Source organism: Neltuma alba, unplaced genomic scaffold (assembly GCF_004799145.2).
Source record: "Neltuma alba isolate B1F8T4 unplaced genomic scaffold, ASM479914v2 tig00013032_pilon, whole genome shotgun sequence".
In the NCBI taxonomy this organism is placed as follows: Eukaryota; Viridiplantae; Streptophyta; class Magnoliopsida; order Fabales; family Fabaceae; genus Neltuma; species Neltuma alba.
This window is the reverse complement of record NW_021637379.1, coordinates 260554-278546: the sequence shown is the minus strand read 5'-3', so window position 1 is coordinate 278546 and position 17993 is coordinate 260554. Positions and strand designations below refer to the sequence as shown.

Sequence of the window (17993 nt, the reverse complement as noted above, 5' to 3'; positions counted from 1 at the left end):
AATCTATTCATATTAGTCAACCAGTTTTCATAGTAAGAATCAGATGTGGTATTACATTCACTTTTTAATACTACTATAAGATTCACTTGATAATGCAAATTGTACTACTGAGTGGATATTACATTAAAATTAAAGGCAGGATGTCTTATTTCTTTTATACACATTAGATCAATCAATTTCTTCTGCCAGGAATTTATTAAACTTTTATACCGTCCAGAATTTTTTATTTTTTTTGCAATATGAAACCATTTTTGGTTTTTATCCGGATCATGCAAACTTAGACCTTAGTACGGGGAAGAATTGAACGGGAAATGGAATTAAAGTCGTAAAGTTCCAGAGTTTTGATGACTATTTTGATATTAATGACGGTGATTTCTTTTTAGAATTGAAAGCATTGAGAAAAATGTCAAGACCATGTCAAAGGATTAAATTATTTTCTGAATAGATTAATCATTCACGGAATATTATTGACAATAGTTATGACAAGATTTTATTTGAAATCGATAACGACGCAAAGATAATTTGAATGAATCGATCATACTACTTATTGCAGTTGAAATATTTTTTTGTAATTTAAAGCGATAAGTTGAGCAGCTTGAAAGCATGGATTAGTCATCTTTTACTGCTTTTTTTTTTTTTTGGAAAACTATAAGGTTAAAGAGCCATTAACATTACCATGTACTTCTCAGTTTAATGTCACGCCATACCTTCTTTTGTAGAGGACATTGTGAATTCTTTTATGCCCGGTGTAAAAAGTCGGTTGATGTATATGTGATGTGTGGAGTTACTGCTCTTTATGAGAAGCGTTTTTTTTTTTTTTTGAGGAAAGAGGTCACTGAAATCCAGTATCTAGTTTTGTGCCGGTGAAAAAATTAAAAATAATACTACATCCCAATCCAGATAAGAAGTCTTTTAATTTTTATTTTGATCATAAATAAAAACTATAACTCATTTTGTCTCTTATATTTATCTATTTTTTCTAAGATAACCTTTGTAGTGATAATAGTTTTAGCCAATATACTTGATTAACAAGTATTACCTCCAGTTATCAATATAAGAGCTTATTTGACTTTTATTTTGATCGTATATATAAGACCCCAATCCACTTGTCTATTATATTATTATTATTTTCAAATAGTTTTTGTAGTAATTGTAGTTATAGTCAATATACTTGATTAGCAATAATATTTTGAAAAAGACAACACCTATTTGTTACAAATAACTGACTTAACTAATTTTCTTAATCTACTCAAATTAGTCAACCAACTCTTATATTAAAGACATTAGGCAGTATAATTTAGAAAAGACAAGACCTATTTACTACATTGAGTCCTCAATTACTTGATTAGCAATAATATTTTAAAAAAGACAACACCTATTTGTTACAAATAACTGACTTAGCTAATTTTCTTAATCTACTCAAATTAGTCAACCAACTCTTATATTAAAGACATCAGGCAGTATATTTTAGAAAAGACAACACATATTTACTACATTGAGTCCTCAATATACTTGATAAGCAATAATATTTTGAAAAAGACAACACCTATTTGTTACAAATAACTGATTTAACTGATTTTCTTAATCTACTCAAATTAGTCAACCAACTCTTATATTAAAGACATTAGGCAGTATATTTTAGAAAAGACAACACCTATTTACTACATTGAGTCCTTAATATAAGACCCCATTTAACTTTTATTTTGATCATAGTCTTTCCAATAACTATAGTTCTAATCAACACACTTAATTAGTAAAGATATTTTAGGAAAGACAACACATACTTATAACAAATAACTAAATTTATTTTTGGAAAAACCATATTGAAGGTACCTATACTTTTTTTCAATTTTCAATTTGGTACCTATGTGTTTTTTTGTTTTTAACTAAATCTTTATTTTTCCTCTATTAACATCATTAATCCTTATGTAGAGACTAAAAATATTAATAGAACAAAGTTATAAGAGCTAATGTTGCTAAAAAAATAAAATTAAATGTTTAATTAAAGGCAAAAAAACACATAGGTACCAAATTAAAAATTGAGAGAAAGTATAGGTACCTTCAATATGGTTTTCCCTTTATTTTTTTAATCTATTCAAATTACTTAACTAACTCTTATATTTAGGACCGGAGGTAATATTACAAATTACTAATTTAACTAATTTGTTTAATCTAGTCAAATTAATCAACTAATTTAAATATTGAGAACTGCGCCCTAGATACTACAAAAGATTAGTAAAGTGTATGGATGCTCATGCACATGTATTGAGACTGCATAATTTTTATAGGTAATTTAAATTTTTTTTCTCACTAGATAATATTTTTATCTGATAAAAATAATATAGATTTATTATGGAAATTAATAAATGGATCATGAATCATAAACATCTTTTTTTTGCCAACACACAAATATCATATATTTAAACTATTTAAAAAGTAAAAAAATTATATTGTTCCAAAATACTACATCCAGTTCTTAATATAAGAGTTAGTTGACTCTAATTTGAGCACATTAAAAAAATTAGTTAAGTTAGTTATTTGTAATAAATAAGTGTTGTTTTTTTTAAAATATCTTTACTAATTAAGTGTATTGGCTAGAATTATCATTGTTATAAGGACTACTTTAAAAAAATAGATAAATATAAAAAAAATAAATTAAGATATTATATTTAAAATTAAAATAAAAATTAAATAGGTTTTTATATTAAGAATGGGAGGTAGTAGATCTAAAAGGCGGCCTAACAACTCACAACCAACTCTTATGTTTAATTTGGGCCTATTATATGCAATAGTGTCTAACGTAAATGGGCCAATAGCTGTAGTTATTGAAGCCCATGGACGAAGTCCATCCGGGCTCTTTCGCCTGGGCATTTATATTATTTAAAAAAAATTTACGAGCTTAAAATGGACGCGACGTCAACAGTACGCAATCACCCTTCCTGCGATGGCGGTGAGGGAAAACTCTGCTATAAAATGTCGCCCCAATTAAGGGTATGTTTGGATTGGCGTTGGGCAAAACTGACTTCTAGCTCAACTGACTTTTGTAACTGAAGTTAGAGTAAAAGTCAGTTAGAGTATGTTTGGATAGGTGCTTTTGAAAAGTCAGTTGAAAAAGCTGGAAGTTGTTTGGATGATGAATGAAAAAGTTAGTTTAGTTGTAAAATGACTAAAAAGGGCATGAACTTTATTAAATAGTAGTTTTTGATTTTTTATGTTTTTAATGTGATAATAGGTTAAAAAAACATATAAAATTATTATGATAAAATATAAATAGTTTAATTGTGAAATTATGAAATAAAAATATTTGTGCTGAAAAAAATAAAAAACACATTGGAAATAATTAATTAAATATACATAATGGACAAACATGAATATAAATTAAAATTCATTTAGTCTGTAATTAAAGTAAATGAAATAACATAACTAATTAGATAGTAAACTTTGCACAATTTGGTCTCTAATTGAGTCACGAACACGATTCATTTGTGCAGCAGATGTTAAACTTGACGAGGATGCCTCACCACTTGCATGATTATTTTCTTCATCTATTACACTTCCATGTTCAGCTTCTATAAAGCGATCATCAGTTGGAGAATTTTGCCTGATAAAATTATGGACAGCCATTGTTGCACAAACTATGCCGACCTGTGTTTGAAACTTGAATCTGGGCATATTGCTTAAGATTGCAAACCTATTCTTCCACACCCCAAAAGTTCTTTCAATAGTGGATCTCAAACTAGAATGATAATAATTGAAGGCCTCATTCTGATTTGTAAATCTTGGGTGACGATTAAAGTCTGGAAGGTGATAGCGCTCACGTCTGTACGGGCCAAGGTATCCCACTTGTGATGGATAACCAGCATCAACTAAATAATATTTTCCTAAAAAATCATGACGAACTTATATTGAGGTGAAAATGATACAAATGAAGCTGAATTTAAAAATATTTAATTTGGAAATCAAAGAAATATACCTTCAGGTGGATGAGGAAAATTCAGGGATGGAGTTGAGATAGCAGAATGAAAGACACGAGCATCATGTGCACTACCTTCCCAGCCCGCCAACACAAACGTGAAACACATATTCCAATCACATACGGCCATGACATTTTGACTAGGAAATCCCTTCCTATTGATATATTTGTCTTGCCTAGCTTGACTAACCTTACATCTTATGTGGGTACCATCAATTGCTCCAATTGCATCTCTAAAAAATGGGAAGTATCGTGGATCATTTGTTATTTTTGGGTGACAATAGGAAAACGTAGGATCAGTTGGCCTGATATTTTCTCGAGATAAATTGAGGCAAGCAGCTAACACTCGATGAAAATGCCGACTGACAGTTTCTCCTGAATGCTGAAACCTTTCCTGAATCATCCTATTACATTGGCCATGCGCAATTATATTCAAGAACATGGCAACAGATTCATGGATACCTATGTACTTAGTATTTTGTAACCCATGTTCAACCAATTTAGAACATAACCGATAGAATGTCTCTGTTTCCATTCGAAACATTTCCTTAGACCGTCCTACATGCCCGTCTAAAAGTTCTTGAACCCACAAATAACCAGTTTGTTCACTAGTTCTACATGGTTGTTTGCACAGAAAAGGTGTCACATACTGACCCATTAACACACTTAGCTCTGATAATTGTGTTGTGTGTTCATGTATAGCGGGAAGTAATTGAGACCATTCATCTCCCTCATCATCCTCCCAACCCTCGTCCCAACCCTCCGTTGAATCAGACATAATAGATGTGTGTTACCTGTGAATAGATAAATACTAAATATAAGTAAAATTTTCACAAAAAAGAACAGAAAAGATAATACACAAATCGTCATTAAACTTTAACATAATAATTAAACATAGTAATGAAACACACATTAAACTTGGTCATTAAACATAGTCACGAAACACAAAACATTAAACCTAGTAATTAGATACATCGTCATAACACATAGCACATAATAATACACTAAGGTAGAAAAACAGAAGTCATAACAAGTCTGCTGGCACAACTCAAGGATTCTTTGGTGCAGCATATGGCGGTGGATTTGCAGCATTGTGCTTCAACCAAGCCACTAATACCTCCCGATTTTCTCTCAGACCAGCATATATGTCCCTGAAAGTCTTGTTTGCCAGCAGATTACAACACATGACACAAAGATGAGTGTCACTAACAATTTCCTTCATACTCAGCAGATCAGAGGTAAGCTCGGTAGTGTTATCACTGTTGACCAATTTGTTTACTGCTGCTGCTGTACTAATTGAAGCCTTCTCAATTGAGCTTACTGAATCTGCTATTCTTCTTGTCGCTGGCATTTTTTGTTTCTTGTACTTATCCAACCCTCCACCTCTCTTCCTCTTCCCTTGGCTCCCTGAACCAATAGGTATACTGGGTGTAGTGTTTGATGTGTTTGCAGTTAAATTGATGCCGTCCAAATCGTCCGAAACTCCTGCAGGGCGTTCAGTGTCAACACCTAAAAGGCCATCTTCACTGTCCCCTGAACCTTCTTCCCAATCCATGGTTGGTCGGTAATCATTTGACTGATCAGTCCTATGTGGCTCAGGCTGTGGCGCAGGCTGTGGCTCAGGCTGGGTTGAAGAAGGTGACCACATATCTTGTCCTGATGCCATAGTGCCCCTGAATAGAGTTTCTAATTCAGTCCGAAATTTTAACCCATGCTGCCTAAACTTTTCGTATGCTGGATTTTCCTGCAAAGCCAAAAGTAAACAAAGGTTAAATTATTTTCAGAAGTCACTAACTGCTTAAAAATTAACAGGAGTTAGTTCATACCAGCTTCTTTCTCTCCCACCACTCATCAGATGCCACCACTGTGTTCCTTTCAGGGTCCCACCCTATGCCGGTCTCCTTTCCAATTAGCTGCTCAAATAGCTTCCACTCTTTCCTCAAGTTATCCAATCTATTTTTCAGCTGTTTCTTCTCATATCCTCTCCCTGTCTTTTCATTGAATGTTTTATGAATGTTGTCCCAGCCTAGCTTTGTAAAAGAGGATCCTTGACGATGTTTGTTAAAAACTTGGTCCATGCATATTTTGAGAAAAACACCAGTAGTGCTTACATCCCAATACGCCTTGCCTTTATCGTTACTCATTGTTCTTGATGAAATTACATATGTATCAAATTCACAATAGATTTAGAATGAAGCAGTAACACACATGAATAAACCCACAATTAATAGTGTCTGCTTAAACTTTTTATTTAAAAACAATCAATCAATACATTTTTAAACTATTAATAGTGTCTGCTTAAACCACATCCCTCTTCAATTCTAAATGAATTCCCTAAATAATAACTCCCACGTATTCTTAGAAAGATTATCAGGCTGATTTATCAAATACTACCAGCAAATCTATCAGATACTACCAAGACAAAAAAAATCAGCAAATTTATCAAATACTACCAGGACACAAAAATCAGCAAATTATCAGACACTACCAGCAAATTTATCAGATACTATCAGGACACACAAATCAGCAAATTTATCAGATACTACCAGGACACAAAAATAAGCAAATTTATCAGATACTACCAAGACACAAAAATAAGCAAATTTATCAGATATTACCAGGACACATAAATTAGCAAATTTATCAGATACTACCAGGACACATAAATTAGCAAATTTATCAGATACTACCAGGACACAAAGATTAGCAAATTTATCAGATACTATGGAGACACAAAAATCAGCAAATTATCAGATACTATCAGCACACAAAAATCAGTCAATTAAACAGATAATACCAGAGAATTAAACCCACAAAGGCAGATGAGTTCGAAGAACAATGAAGCAAAACGGTTGATCTGAAGCTGCGACCTTACCTGCGACCTGAAGCTCCGGGTTTGAAACAGGGCCAAGCGGAAGAGATCACGCAGGGAGAAGCGCCGACGCAGGGGAAATCAAGTGAAGCAGAACGACGCACGGTCAATCGAGTCGAGCGGGGCGAGCTCGGTCGAACAAGGGGATGCTAGAAGGGGCGAGCTCGGTCGAACAAGGGGATGCTAGAAGGGGCGAGCTCGGTCGAACAAGGGGATGCTAGAAGGGGCGAGCTCGGCAGCCACGGTGAACCTCAACAGATCCGGTGAAGCAAACGCACTGAGGATGCTAGAAGGGGCGAGCTCGGTCGAACAACCTCAGGACCACCGGAGAAAATGCAGAGAGTGAAGGAAGGAGAAGCACCGGCGATAATCACGGATGGAGAAGCGCCGGCGAGAAGGAGGGAGGGAGAGCGGTCGGTCACGGACTCACGGTGAAGCAGGAGGGAGGGAGACCGTGGAGAAGCTCTACGAAGGGAGACCGTAGCGAATGGATTCGGGGGGAGGGAAAATGCAGGGAGGGTTTTACTGGTAGGTGGTATTTTTTATGGATCTAATAATGACCCTCAACGGTAAATTTCAGTCTCAGACGCTCCCAGAAGTCACTCTCCTCAGCGTTGCCAACGTCCACCGTTTGCTTCAGAAGTCAGTTGGATAAGATATTGCAGCCAAACAACCATTTTCCTTCATTTCAGTTGCAAACGCTGGTTTCACAATTTCCTAGGCACTTTCACCGTTTGAATCGGCAATCCAAACATAGCCTAAATCTTGCGTCATTGTAGTTTTGGAGTGGACAGGATATCCCAGCAGCTTCGCGTTCCCTCCAAAACCCCTCCCATCACTTAGCTCAAAGACACATACAGAGCTATGGCGGAATCGGTTTCTGGTGATTCCTCCAACCACACTACTCCGGCACCGGCTCCGGCTCACAAAAGCTGGGCTGACGAGGTGGAAGAAGAAGTTCCAAAAGAAACGAGTGAAGCCACTGAGAGCTCGTCGACAGTCTCGGCCCTTAACGTTGATGAATTAACAATCGACGAGAAAAAGAAGAGTCCCAAGGTTTTGGACGAACCCGATGATTCCAGTATTCAAGCGGTACGTGCTCTTATAATTTTATAGTTTCTTTTTCCTTCTTAGATGTTATTATTTTATCGGCAAGTGTGGTCTCCGTGGGAGGTTCACAGGCGGGTACCAAGAGGAAGAGGATAAGTGTTATTATTTACTTTGTGAATGTTGATATTGGAGCCATGATTAGATATCCTGAGCGGGGCTATCAAGTTCAATCAGGCCCGAATGCCCTGTATTCAAGAAATCCTAATGGTGCAATTGACTATAACTTTGACTAAAGTTGTGTTTTATCTACGACAGAATAGTTTTTCGCAATGAAACGAGGTATTTGACGAGTTGTTAATTTCTCCTTAAAAAATCACCTTTTTGGGATAGAAGTTCCCATTCTTTTTGTTTCACTGTAGTTGACTGGTAACTGGAATCCATTCTAGGATGATAGGGTTTGGACTTCCCCTCCTAATGACTTCGAAGTCGAAATTTGATGTAGGTTTCATCGGGCGATACTCCGTATAATTCAGCGAGTACCTTTGAAGATTTAAATCTATCCCCGGAATTGCTAAAGGGATTGTATGTTGAGATGAAATTCCAGAAGCCTAGCAAGATTCAAGCTATCAGTTTGCCGATGGTTCTGAACCCTCCTTACAAGGATTTGATCGCTCAGGCACATAATGGATCTGGCAAGACAACTTGTTTTGTGCTTGGGATGCTGAGCCGTGTTGATCCCAAGGTGCAAGCCCCTCAGGCCCTTTGCATTTGTCCAACAAGAGAATTGGCTATTCAGGTGAGATTCTGTGCTTTTCATCTTTCAAGTAAGCATTTAACATCCTGACATTTAGTTTCAGCATAATGATGGTAACTAAATATTTCAGAATATGGAAGTTCTTCGAAAGATGGGGAGGTACACAGGGATTGGTTCTGAATGTGCCATTCCTACAGACAGCAGAGATTCTATTCCAATATCAAAACGACCACCCATAATGGCACAAGTAGTGATTGGGACTCCTGGCACGATTAAGAAATGGATGTCATATAAGAAGCTGGGTGTAAGCAGATTGAATATTTTAGTTTTTGATGAGGCTGATCAAATGCTTGCTGAGGTAATTTACGCAAATTGATTTGACCTACTGTTGGTATTCTTGCTTAAATTTTAAAATATTGCAGGGCGTGGTTTCTAAATATTTTATTCCTTCATTTCATTAATTATTGGAAATTTTAACATTGCAGGATGGTTTCAAAGATGATTCCTTGAGGATAATGAAGGAAATAGAGAAAGTCAATCTGCATTGTCAGGTCTGTTGACCCCCCCCCCCCTTCCTTTCTCGGGCAATTATAAGTAGTATGCATGACTCATCCATCCTCAGGCACTGCACCAACGAGCATATGTTGACATGTAGTTCGCAGGCACAGATGCACCTAGATCTGTTGAGGTGAAGTGCATCTTGTGCTCTTTGTTCCCTTATAGAACCAGTGTATGAAATCCAAACTAACGAAGTTTATACTCTTTTCATCTTGTACGAGGGAAAAATAGAAGGACTAAGGAGTATGTAATTCTTTAATGCTATACAGACCCCCCCGCCCCCAAACAAAAAAAAGAAGAAGAAGAAGAAATCAAATAATATGGCTATGTAAAGACTAGATGTCTCCTGACTTGTGCTGATAAGTTGCCATGATAAAAGTGGACTTTGATGGAAGGGGATCAGAAATACAATTGATGGTTATGTTAGTAATTATGAGGAAATGTTATCTGGTTGCTATGTAATATGAATTGCAACTTTGATATCTGCCAGTAATACAGCCATATGTTGCCTAAGAAACATGGACATGGACATCACGAGGACAATTTAGTTGTGAACATGTGATATTTGAAACGCCGTTTTTTACCTTATGTGCTTGTCCAGCATGTGTTAGACGTAGATACAATTCCTTTCTAGAAGTGTCTGTGCTTCTGTGCTTTGCTGTAGGGTGTTACTTTTATTTAATACTACCTCATGTCTTTAATATAAGAGCTTGCTTGATTTTTATTTTAGTCATAAATATAAGACTCCAATCTACTTTGTCTCTTATATTTATTTATTTTTGCTCAAGGTAGTCTTTGTAATAATGGTAGTTTTAGCTGGTACATTTGATTAGTAAGGATATTTTAAAAAAAACAATACATATTTATTACAAACTAATTTAACTAATTTTCTTAATCTATTCAAATTAGTTAACTAGTTTTTATATTAAGGACCGGAGATAGTAGTTTTTTTTTAGTTATCAGGAAATTTGGATTCCCAGACTAGCTTATGTTTCAATAACTAAATGGGATGAAGGTCTTTGACCTTTCTTAATTGGCATGTATTTCTCCAGGTTCTTCTTTTTTCAGCTACCTTTAATGACACTGTCAAGAATTTTGTTTCAAGGGTAGTTAAGAAGGATCATAATCAACTTTTTGTGAAGAAAGAAGAACTGTCCTTACAGGCAGTGAAGCAATACAAGGTGAACTGTCCCGATGAGCTCTCTAAGATTGATGTGATCAGAGATTACATATTTGAGATAGGAGAGAATGTTGGGCAGACTATTGTATTTGTGCGCACAAGAAACAGTGCTAGTATGCTGCATAAATCACTGGCAGATTTGGGGTATGAAGTTACTTCCATACAAGGTGCTCTTGACAATAATGAGAGAGACAAGATTGTCAAGGAGTTCAGGGATGGTTTAACTCAAGTTCTTATATCTACTGATGTTCTTGCTCGAGGTTTTGATCAGCAACAGGTGGATTTATTATGTTCTTTTTTCTCTTGTATGCATGCCATCTGTCAGTACAGTGCGCTGACATGCTGCTTTTCTTTGTTTATTTTCTATGCAGGTGAATTTGGTTATCAATTACGATCTCCCTGTAAAACATACTGCTGAGTATACCCGTGAACCAGAGCCTGATTATGAGGTATATTTGCACAGGGTTGGTAGGGCAGGACGTTTTGGGCGAAAGGGTAAGCTAGTTCATGACATTCTCTGTTTCGTAACTCCTATTGTGTGACTTTTAAAAAACGTTCTATCTGAACAGACTAAACTGATACTGGGCAACGGCCTAAGTTTTGCCAACTTAAGAGATGCGATTTCACTTAGCCATTTCTCATGCGGCACCTGAGTCGTAGTGTAGAACTTATTTTTGTGTGCATAAAGATACTTTCCTATTTCTGATACCCCTGAGTTTTCGGCAACCAATAGCAAAAATTGGCTTCCAAGCTCCAGTGGAGGTTCCACTGCACCCTATGTCTTCTGCTGGCAACAAACCCAATCGTTAGGACTCTCACGGGGAACATGATTAATCTGTCACTCAATGGGAGATTTATGATGGAACTTTCTTTTATGATGGGAGGTTTATGTAAGCTGGTTCTGTCTTTTTAACTGATTGAGCTAATAACGTTTAAAGCAATATAGTCCGATTGGATCACCCTGCTTGTTTAAAGCAATATAACGTTCAACAGCATTATGTAGGTTTACTCAGTTCTCACAATTTCAAAAATCAATACGTCCTTCAAACTTATAGAAAACCAAATTGTTCTTAAGCCATGGCTAGTGCAGTTTATTTTGGATTTTATGCACATGGAGAGGCTCACTTTAGTTTTTGTTAATTATTGATTGAAATCAAGTGTGCTTACCATTACGTAATGGATCAAATTTCACAGACATTGTGAAATGTTGATTTTGGTTTGAGATTTGTTTCATATGATCCTGCAGGTGCTGTATTTAACCTGATATGTGGTGAAAGGGATGAAAATCTTATGGAAAAAATTGAGAAACATTTTGGCACCCGTGTAGCTGAGGTATGCTTATAGACAGTGCAGCATCATGTTGCTCCGTGCAGCAAGATGCAAATCGATGCATCTTGAAATTTCAATTAGTCGCCATTCTTTATTTTATAAAGAGTTACGTACGCCTGAAATGTCACACGGCTTCCTTTGATGTTACTGTGGGTGCAGGTCCAACAAAGAAACGTTGATGATTATAAACGCGCTCTTAGAGAGGCTGGTTTACTGCAATAATATGGATCGCTGTAGTTGAAGGATGGATAACCCTGTGGCTGTCACTGGAATGTGACTGTTTACTGGTCTTGCGATGTGCCCTGCCTCGATTTGTTGCATGTGTGCGCACTTAGAGAGTTTTGTTATTCTTTTTCTTCCTCGGTTTTTACTCTCTTGAACAGAGTCTCGCAGTTGTGGAAATGTTGCACTGTAATTTGTTGGCTGTCGTGTGATGGTGATGGCATTATTTGAATAAACTTATTTATCTTGTAGTTTTGATGTCTCTGTAAGATGCTGATTATCGCGAAGGACCATCAGTTCTGTAGGTGAATGGTCCCATCGTCCTTTATTGGAGAAAGGACAGGAACATTTTTGGGAAAGAAGAAATGAGCGGAAGTCACAGCGAGAACTAACATCGTTCCTTTGTCATGTAAATACTGTTAGCTTGTATATTACTTGACTTTGTATAGTTTATTTTGCATGAAAATTATCCATTTCATTTATAAAAAGAAAAACAACGTTCCTTTGTATTTCTCTTTTTGATGTCACATTCCTTTGTATTTTTATTCACTAGATGGACATGGTCCACATGGTTTTTGCTTGCATGAAGCTCCGGTGAGCTTTACTGTGGGTTTTTTTCAGGTGAGGTTCCATTAAGCTTGGTGTTTTTTATTTTTTTAAGCAAAAGTGAGTGTTAAAGGTTGAACTTGATAAGAAGATTTTTTTTTTTTGCCTGGTTATGCATAAGCATTTTTCTATTGAAGGCAAGGGCATCATTGGTTGAAGATTTTGACTATACTGATTGCTTTGGAAAAACCAACTCCTGAATGCACTAGGTCGGATGAGGAAATTGAGTAAAGCACTGCATTGTTTTATGTAAGAATCAATGCTATCACCAAAGAAAAACGAAAAATGAAGCGACGCGTAAACAATCAATGATCATTATATACACAAACGAGAGGGAAAAGCCATTCCTCTTCCGATTAATAAACAAGATGCACGACAAATTGATACCTGTATGCGTAAAGCCTTGCTTGGACTTAAACATCCACGTCATCAAGGTCGAGCAAGGGAAACCTGGAGTTGTCGCGATGCCCGTGAGCTGGGCAAGCTGGTCTGCGAAGACATGCATGGAGGTATATACCAGCACTTTGCCTCCTCCCTTTCTCACTGATTTAGCCAAATTGGCATACTTGTGTCTCGTCTTCACATCGGAGCTTCTAGATCGTCCGTAATGAGCAGCGTGTCAATCGCCGTCATCTCTTGCGCAGCCTCTGCATGCTTCGTCCCATAACATGCCCGACCTGAATTGTTGTCCAGCAATTCAGACAATTCTCGGAAAGCTCTAATATGTTGGAATATTTTTAAAATGAAAATATTAGTTTTTGAAAATTCATAAGGTTGTGTTCTCATATAAATTAATATATTTATATGAGGGATTGTGTCTTCATGTAAAGTAGTATATTTATATAAAAGGTTATGCAAGAAGTTACAATACTAAAAGACCCTATATATTAAATATATTTTATTTATTTAAATTATGTTGGTTTATGAACCAACATATGGTTTTGACTTTTTATTTAATAAGGTATTATTCTAAAAGACATCTCTTCAAAGTATCATTCTATGGCTTAAATAAACCTCTCACCATCACTTCATTTATACAAATAACACAACACAAATTAAACTCATTACTTTTGTCTTAGAATGTATACAGAGATAGAATCAAATTATCACTCTGTAAAAGCTATTGTTATCTTTGTTTGAATTTTGGAAGTGCAATCCATATTCAAAAGTCTTCATTGTATCCTAAAAGAAATTCACTAGTCAACCCAACTTGCATCTTATAAGATAAGAGCAGATGGAGGCAAATTAAGCCTAAAGGAAAGTGCTAACTACGTCTTGAAAACATCGTGCACCACTTTCTTTTTCACCTCTTCTTCTTGTATTGGTCAAAGAACCATTCCCGCCAACAATCTTTAGGTTTAAATTTTCGCAACTACAAATGGTTTCTTTGAAGGAACTAGAGACTACAAATTTTGTGAAGTTGGAAAGATTTGAAAGAAGCAACATTTTGATGAGATGGTACCAATCTTGCTAGAAGAAATGGATGGTTAAATCCAAAGACTTTGCAAAGGAGTCATCTAGCATAAATTCATATGGTCAATGGCAAAAGAGACAGGTAAGCATCTATATGTCTCTCTTTGGTAAATATGGTTTATAGACTCATGAGGTTTATTCATGATCTAGTTTGATGCCATTGTTTTGCTTTAAATCATGTGGGTTTTGCATGTGGAGTCATGAAATTTTATTATGGCAAGAAAATGATAAGAAGCATAATAGATTTCGAATTTTCTAAATTGATAATTGTCATGAAAAATTCTACTATCAATTATATGAGTTGATAATTATCATGCTGTGTTGTAATTCTAATTAGAATGTTTGGTGAAAATTTTATTATGAAACATATGCATGAAATTGAGCATGTTGATTAATTTTGAATAACATGCATATGGATGAATATGTTATTGTCTCATCAATTAAAGATAGACCTTCTCCTTCGTAAAGAAACTTTAAAAGAGTCCTGAAACATTAAAAAGGATTCTTCTTGAGCAATTGGGAATAAGTATGTTAAATAAGGTTATGTGAAATACATTAATGCTCAAAAGAGAATAAATGTGATGGAAGAAGAAAAGGCCAAAAGACATCAAAAAATAGAGGGAAGGATCAATATAACTTTCATGCATGTCCTTATTTACAATGGTAAATTTGATAATATAATGTATATCTGTGAGACAACATGATTATTTAAAGGTAATTGGATACTTAATGTATGCTATGACCAGATATAACATATGTTGTGGGAAGGTTAAGTAGATACACAAGTAATCCAAATCAAAATCATTGGCATGTTGTGGATAGAGTACTAAAGTACTTGAAAGGAACACTCAACTATAATTTGACCGCTTGACAAAGTCTACCTATATGAGAGTGAAATGGGGCCACTTCTAGGAGTCTAAGGACTTGATTATGAAAACTCTTCATGAAAATGACACGGACACAAGGCCATAAACATGTCATTTTAAGTGACATACAGTGGTTCCAGATCCCATGTGTGAGTCATGCATACCAGTTCATATGAGATAATTGGTTCAAAACCTAGTCTATCATATTATTTCAGACGGGTGAAATCATGTCCTACTTAGGTAAAGGTTCAAATCCTTAAGATACCTTTACTGAAAACATAAAATTTCTGAAGTAATAAAAATTTGGGTTCATTTTAAAAATGGTGGGGGATTATTAGAATATTTTAAAAATGAAAAGATGTGTTTTTGAAAAGTCACATCTTTATGTAAATTTATTATATTATAAATTTATATGAGGGGTTATATCTTCATATAAATTAATAAATTTATTTGAAAGGTTGTATTCTCATATAAATTAATATATTTATATGAGGGGTAGGAAGTTACAATATTAAAAGACCTTCCATATTAAATATATTTTATTTATTTAAATTATGTTGGTTTATGAACCAATATATAGTTGTGACTTTTTATTTAGTAAGGTATTATTTCAAAAGGCATCTCTTCAATGCATCATTCCATAATCTATATAAATGTCTTACTATCACTTCATTTGCACAAACAACACAACACAACATGAACACAAATATCAAACTTATTACCTTTGTCTTTGAGTGCACGCAGAGACAGAGTCAAATCATCACTTTGTAAAGGCTATTATTGTCTTTGCTTGAATCTTGAAAGTGCAATTCATATTTATGAGTCTTTATTGTATCCTGAAAGAAATTCACCGATTAACTCAACTTATACCTTATAAAATAGGAATAGGTGGGAATAAATTAAACTTAAAAGAAAGTGCTAAGTGTTATCCACGTATTTGAAGATATCGTGCGCTACTTTCTTTTTGTACTTTTAAGAGAACTATTCTGGTCCGTGAACATAATCTCCATCGTAACCTTGCTATCTTTTAGCTTATTCATTGCCCCCTTGTCATTTAGCACCTGCTTCAGATCCCGCTTACATTCTGCCACTACAATTCTTGACTTATTGTTCTCGATTGCTTACGCCTTCAATCTTTTCGGTTCAGAGAGCAGAAACCGTCGAAACCCGTCCTTCGTCGGTACATTACTCGCTATTAGTACAATTTTAATGGTGCCGAAATCCACATGCTTAACGAAGGTGTTAAAGATGTTTCGGAAAAACACTCCGCTGTCTGATTTCTTTTCGCTCTGTGAAGCTGAGATTCCAGACCAAAGTTTAGTATAAGAAACACGGCAAGGCCAGCACCCGGTGATTTCTTTAAAGATCTTCTATAATGTTGCCATAGCATTCGAATCCCAAATCTTTTTGGAGAGTTCAAAGCGTTTGTTCATTTCAAGGGTCAAGATGCGGAATGAGCCAGCGAGGATGTGCGAGTTGCCCTCAATGTTCCTGCCTTGAATGTGTACGGTGGAAGAATCTTTCTCAAAGTCGCGACGCATGACTCTGATAGGGATTGGCGAGTCTGACGCATGAGGTGGTGTCAACTTTGTGAGTCGTAACGACGGTGACGATGTCTCTGGTGGCGATGAGGTTGTAAACCAGCTGTAAGTCGTTGGGTTCTTGGGGCATGATCTTGACCGTCCCGGGTTGGTTCAATGCGAAGTCCTTGTGTAAACGCTTCATTGTTCTTTGCTAAAAAAAAGATATGACTAATTGGCTATTGGCGAGTTTGTTTTTCAACGTTGTTGTTATTGGACAGTGGTAGAAGATCAGAAGTGACATAAAAGTATTTATTGAGCTTTGTTCTATGGAAGAGTTAAAAAAAAAACTAAAAATTACTAAATCTTAAATTAGATTTGGTGATAATACTATATTTGGTATTAACAATATTGAATTTACAAATGATAAAAAAATTTTGTTAACATTTTTTATTTGGCATTTACAAATTTACAACTTTTTTTTAATCATTTTTTCTTGTTTTATTCAACTGTATCTAAAAAAAGGGTGAATAACAAGGACTTAAATACTTAATTATATTAACTGTGTTGGAAAACAAAAAAGCCACAAAAGGAATATGCCTAATGTGAGCGGGAGTTCTTATTTAACTTGGATTCCATTCATTTTTCTTTTTTTTTGTACAAGAAACAAAAAATCGGACCAAATATTAAATTGGTTGAGATAGTAGTTTAAAAGCCAGTTTTATTGGTATTTGTTAAAAGTAATGTGTTTATTTTATACTCCCTCCGTTCCTTATTATAAGAGACGAATAACCGAATTACGTTGATAAAAAAAACAGTTAAAATTAGTTAAGAACAATTAATGTGCAAAAAGTATAATTTTTTTTTTCCAAAAATGCCCTCATTAATAAAGAGAGAGCATGAAAGAGAACAATAGTAAATTCTTAAAAGAAAGAGAAGTGGGAAGGAGAGAGAGTGTGAGTTGTAGACAATAAATATGGGTAAAATAGGAAATCAACACAAAAAAGTAGAGACAACTTTTAAGTGTCTCTTATATTTAGGAACATACTATAAGCATCAAATGTCTCTTATAATAAGGAACGGAGGGAGTACAAAATTATCACTTTAAATTTATTTTCAATAAGATATTTTCTGTTTTCGTGATTATTACTATTATAATTGTTTATAATATAATCAATAAGATATGTAATTATTATAACTTTAACAGAAAACTAGTAAATGCATTATATTCGCACCTCATTATTTAAATAATTTTAAATAAATACCATCTAAAAATATATTTTTATCGTGAAATTTATTAAATAAATTATAATATAAAAATTTGAAACAAAATTCAAAGTAATCCATAAACAAATGAATGGGAAGCTTTTCGTAAGACAATACTTATATCAAGTTATTTACATGTATTACATCAAGTTCTCTGATTATAAATGATTATATGATAATACATCTTATCTTTCAAATATTATCATTTAATTATAAACTCACGTGAAAAGAATAAGATAGATATATTTAGATGTAATTAGAGATTTTGACATAATAAATATAAGAGATTTGACCTAAGCATTTTTCCTTTTCAAATATGTAGAA

At 34.8% G+C, this 17993-nt stretch overlaps 3 protein-coding genes across 3 annotated transcripts; 1 reads left to right on the top strand and 2 right to left on the bottom strand.

Annotated features, from left to right (window-relative positions):
• Positions 1–3423: 3423 nt before the first annotated feature.
• LOC114733837 (uncharacterized) lies at positions 3424–4751 on the bottom strand. The gene is made up of 2 exons (XM_028921337.1): positions 3974–4751; positions 3424–3881 (listed from the first exon to the last, which is right to left on the bottom strand). Exons 1-2 carry the CDS (start codon positions 4749–4751, stop codon positions 3424–3426), a joined length of 1236 nt encoding a protein of 411 aa, XP_028777170.1.
• A 270-nt stretch (positions 4752–5021) lies between these two features.
• Positions 5022–6916, bottom strand: LOC114733836 (uncharacterized). The gene is made up of 3 exons (XM_028921336.1): positions 6849–6916; positions 5800–6121; positions 5022–5717 (listed from the first exon to the last, which is right to left on the bottom strand). Exons 2-3 carry the CDS (start codon positions 6115–6117, stop codon positions 5022–5024), a joined length of 1014 nt encoding a protein of 337 aa, XP_028777169.1. The 5' UTR covers positions 6118–6121; positions 6849–6916.
• A 694-nt stretch (positions 6917–7610) lies between these two features.
• Positions 7611–12447, top strand: LOC114733815 (DEAD-box ATP-dependent RNA helicase 38-like). Its single transcript, XM_028921315.1, has 8 exons — positions 7611–7937; positions 8398–8691; positions 8780–9007; positions 9135–9200; positions 10260–10664; positions 10759–10882; positions 11634–11719; positions 11876–12447. Exons 1-8 carry the CDS (start codon positions 7710–7712, stop codon positions 11936–11938), a joined length of 1494 nt encoding a protein of 497 aa, XP_028777148.1. The 5' UTR covers positions 7611–7709; the 3' UTR covers positions 11939–12447.
• Positions 12448–17993: the final 5546 nt, after the last annotated feature.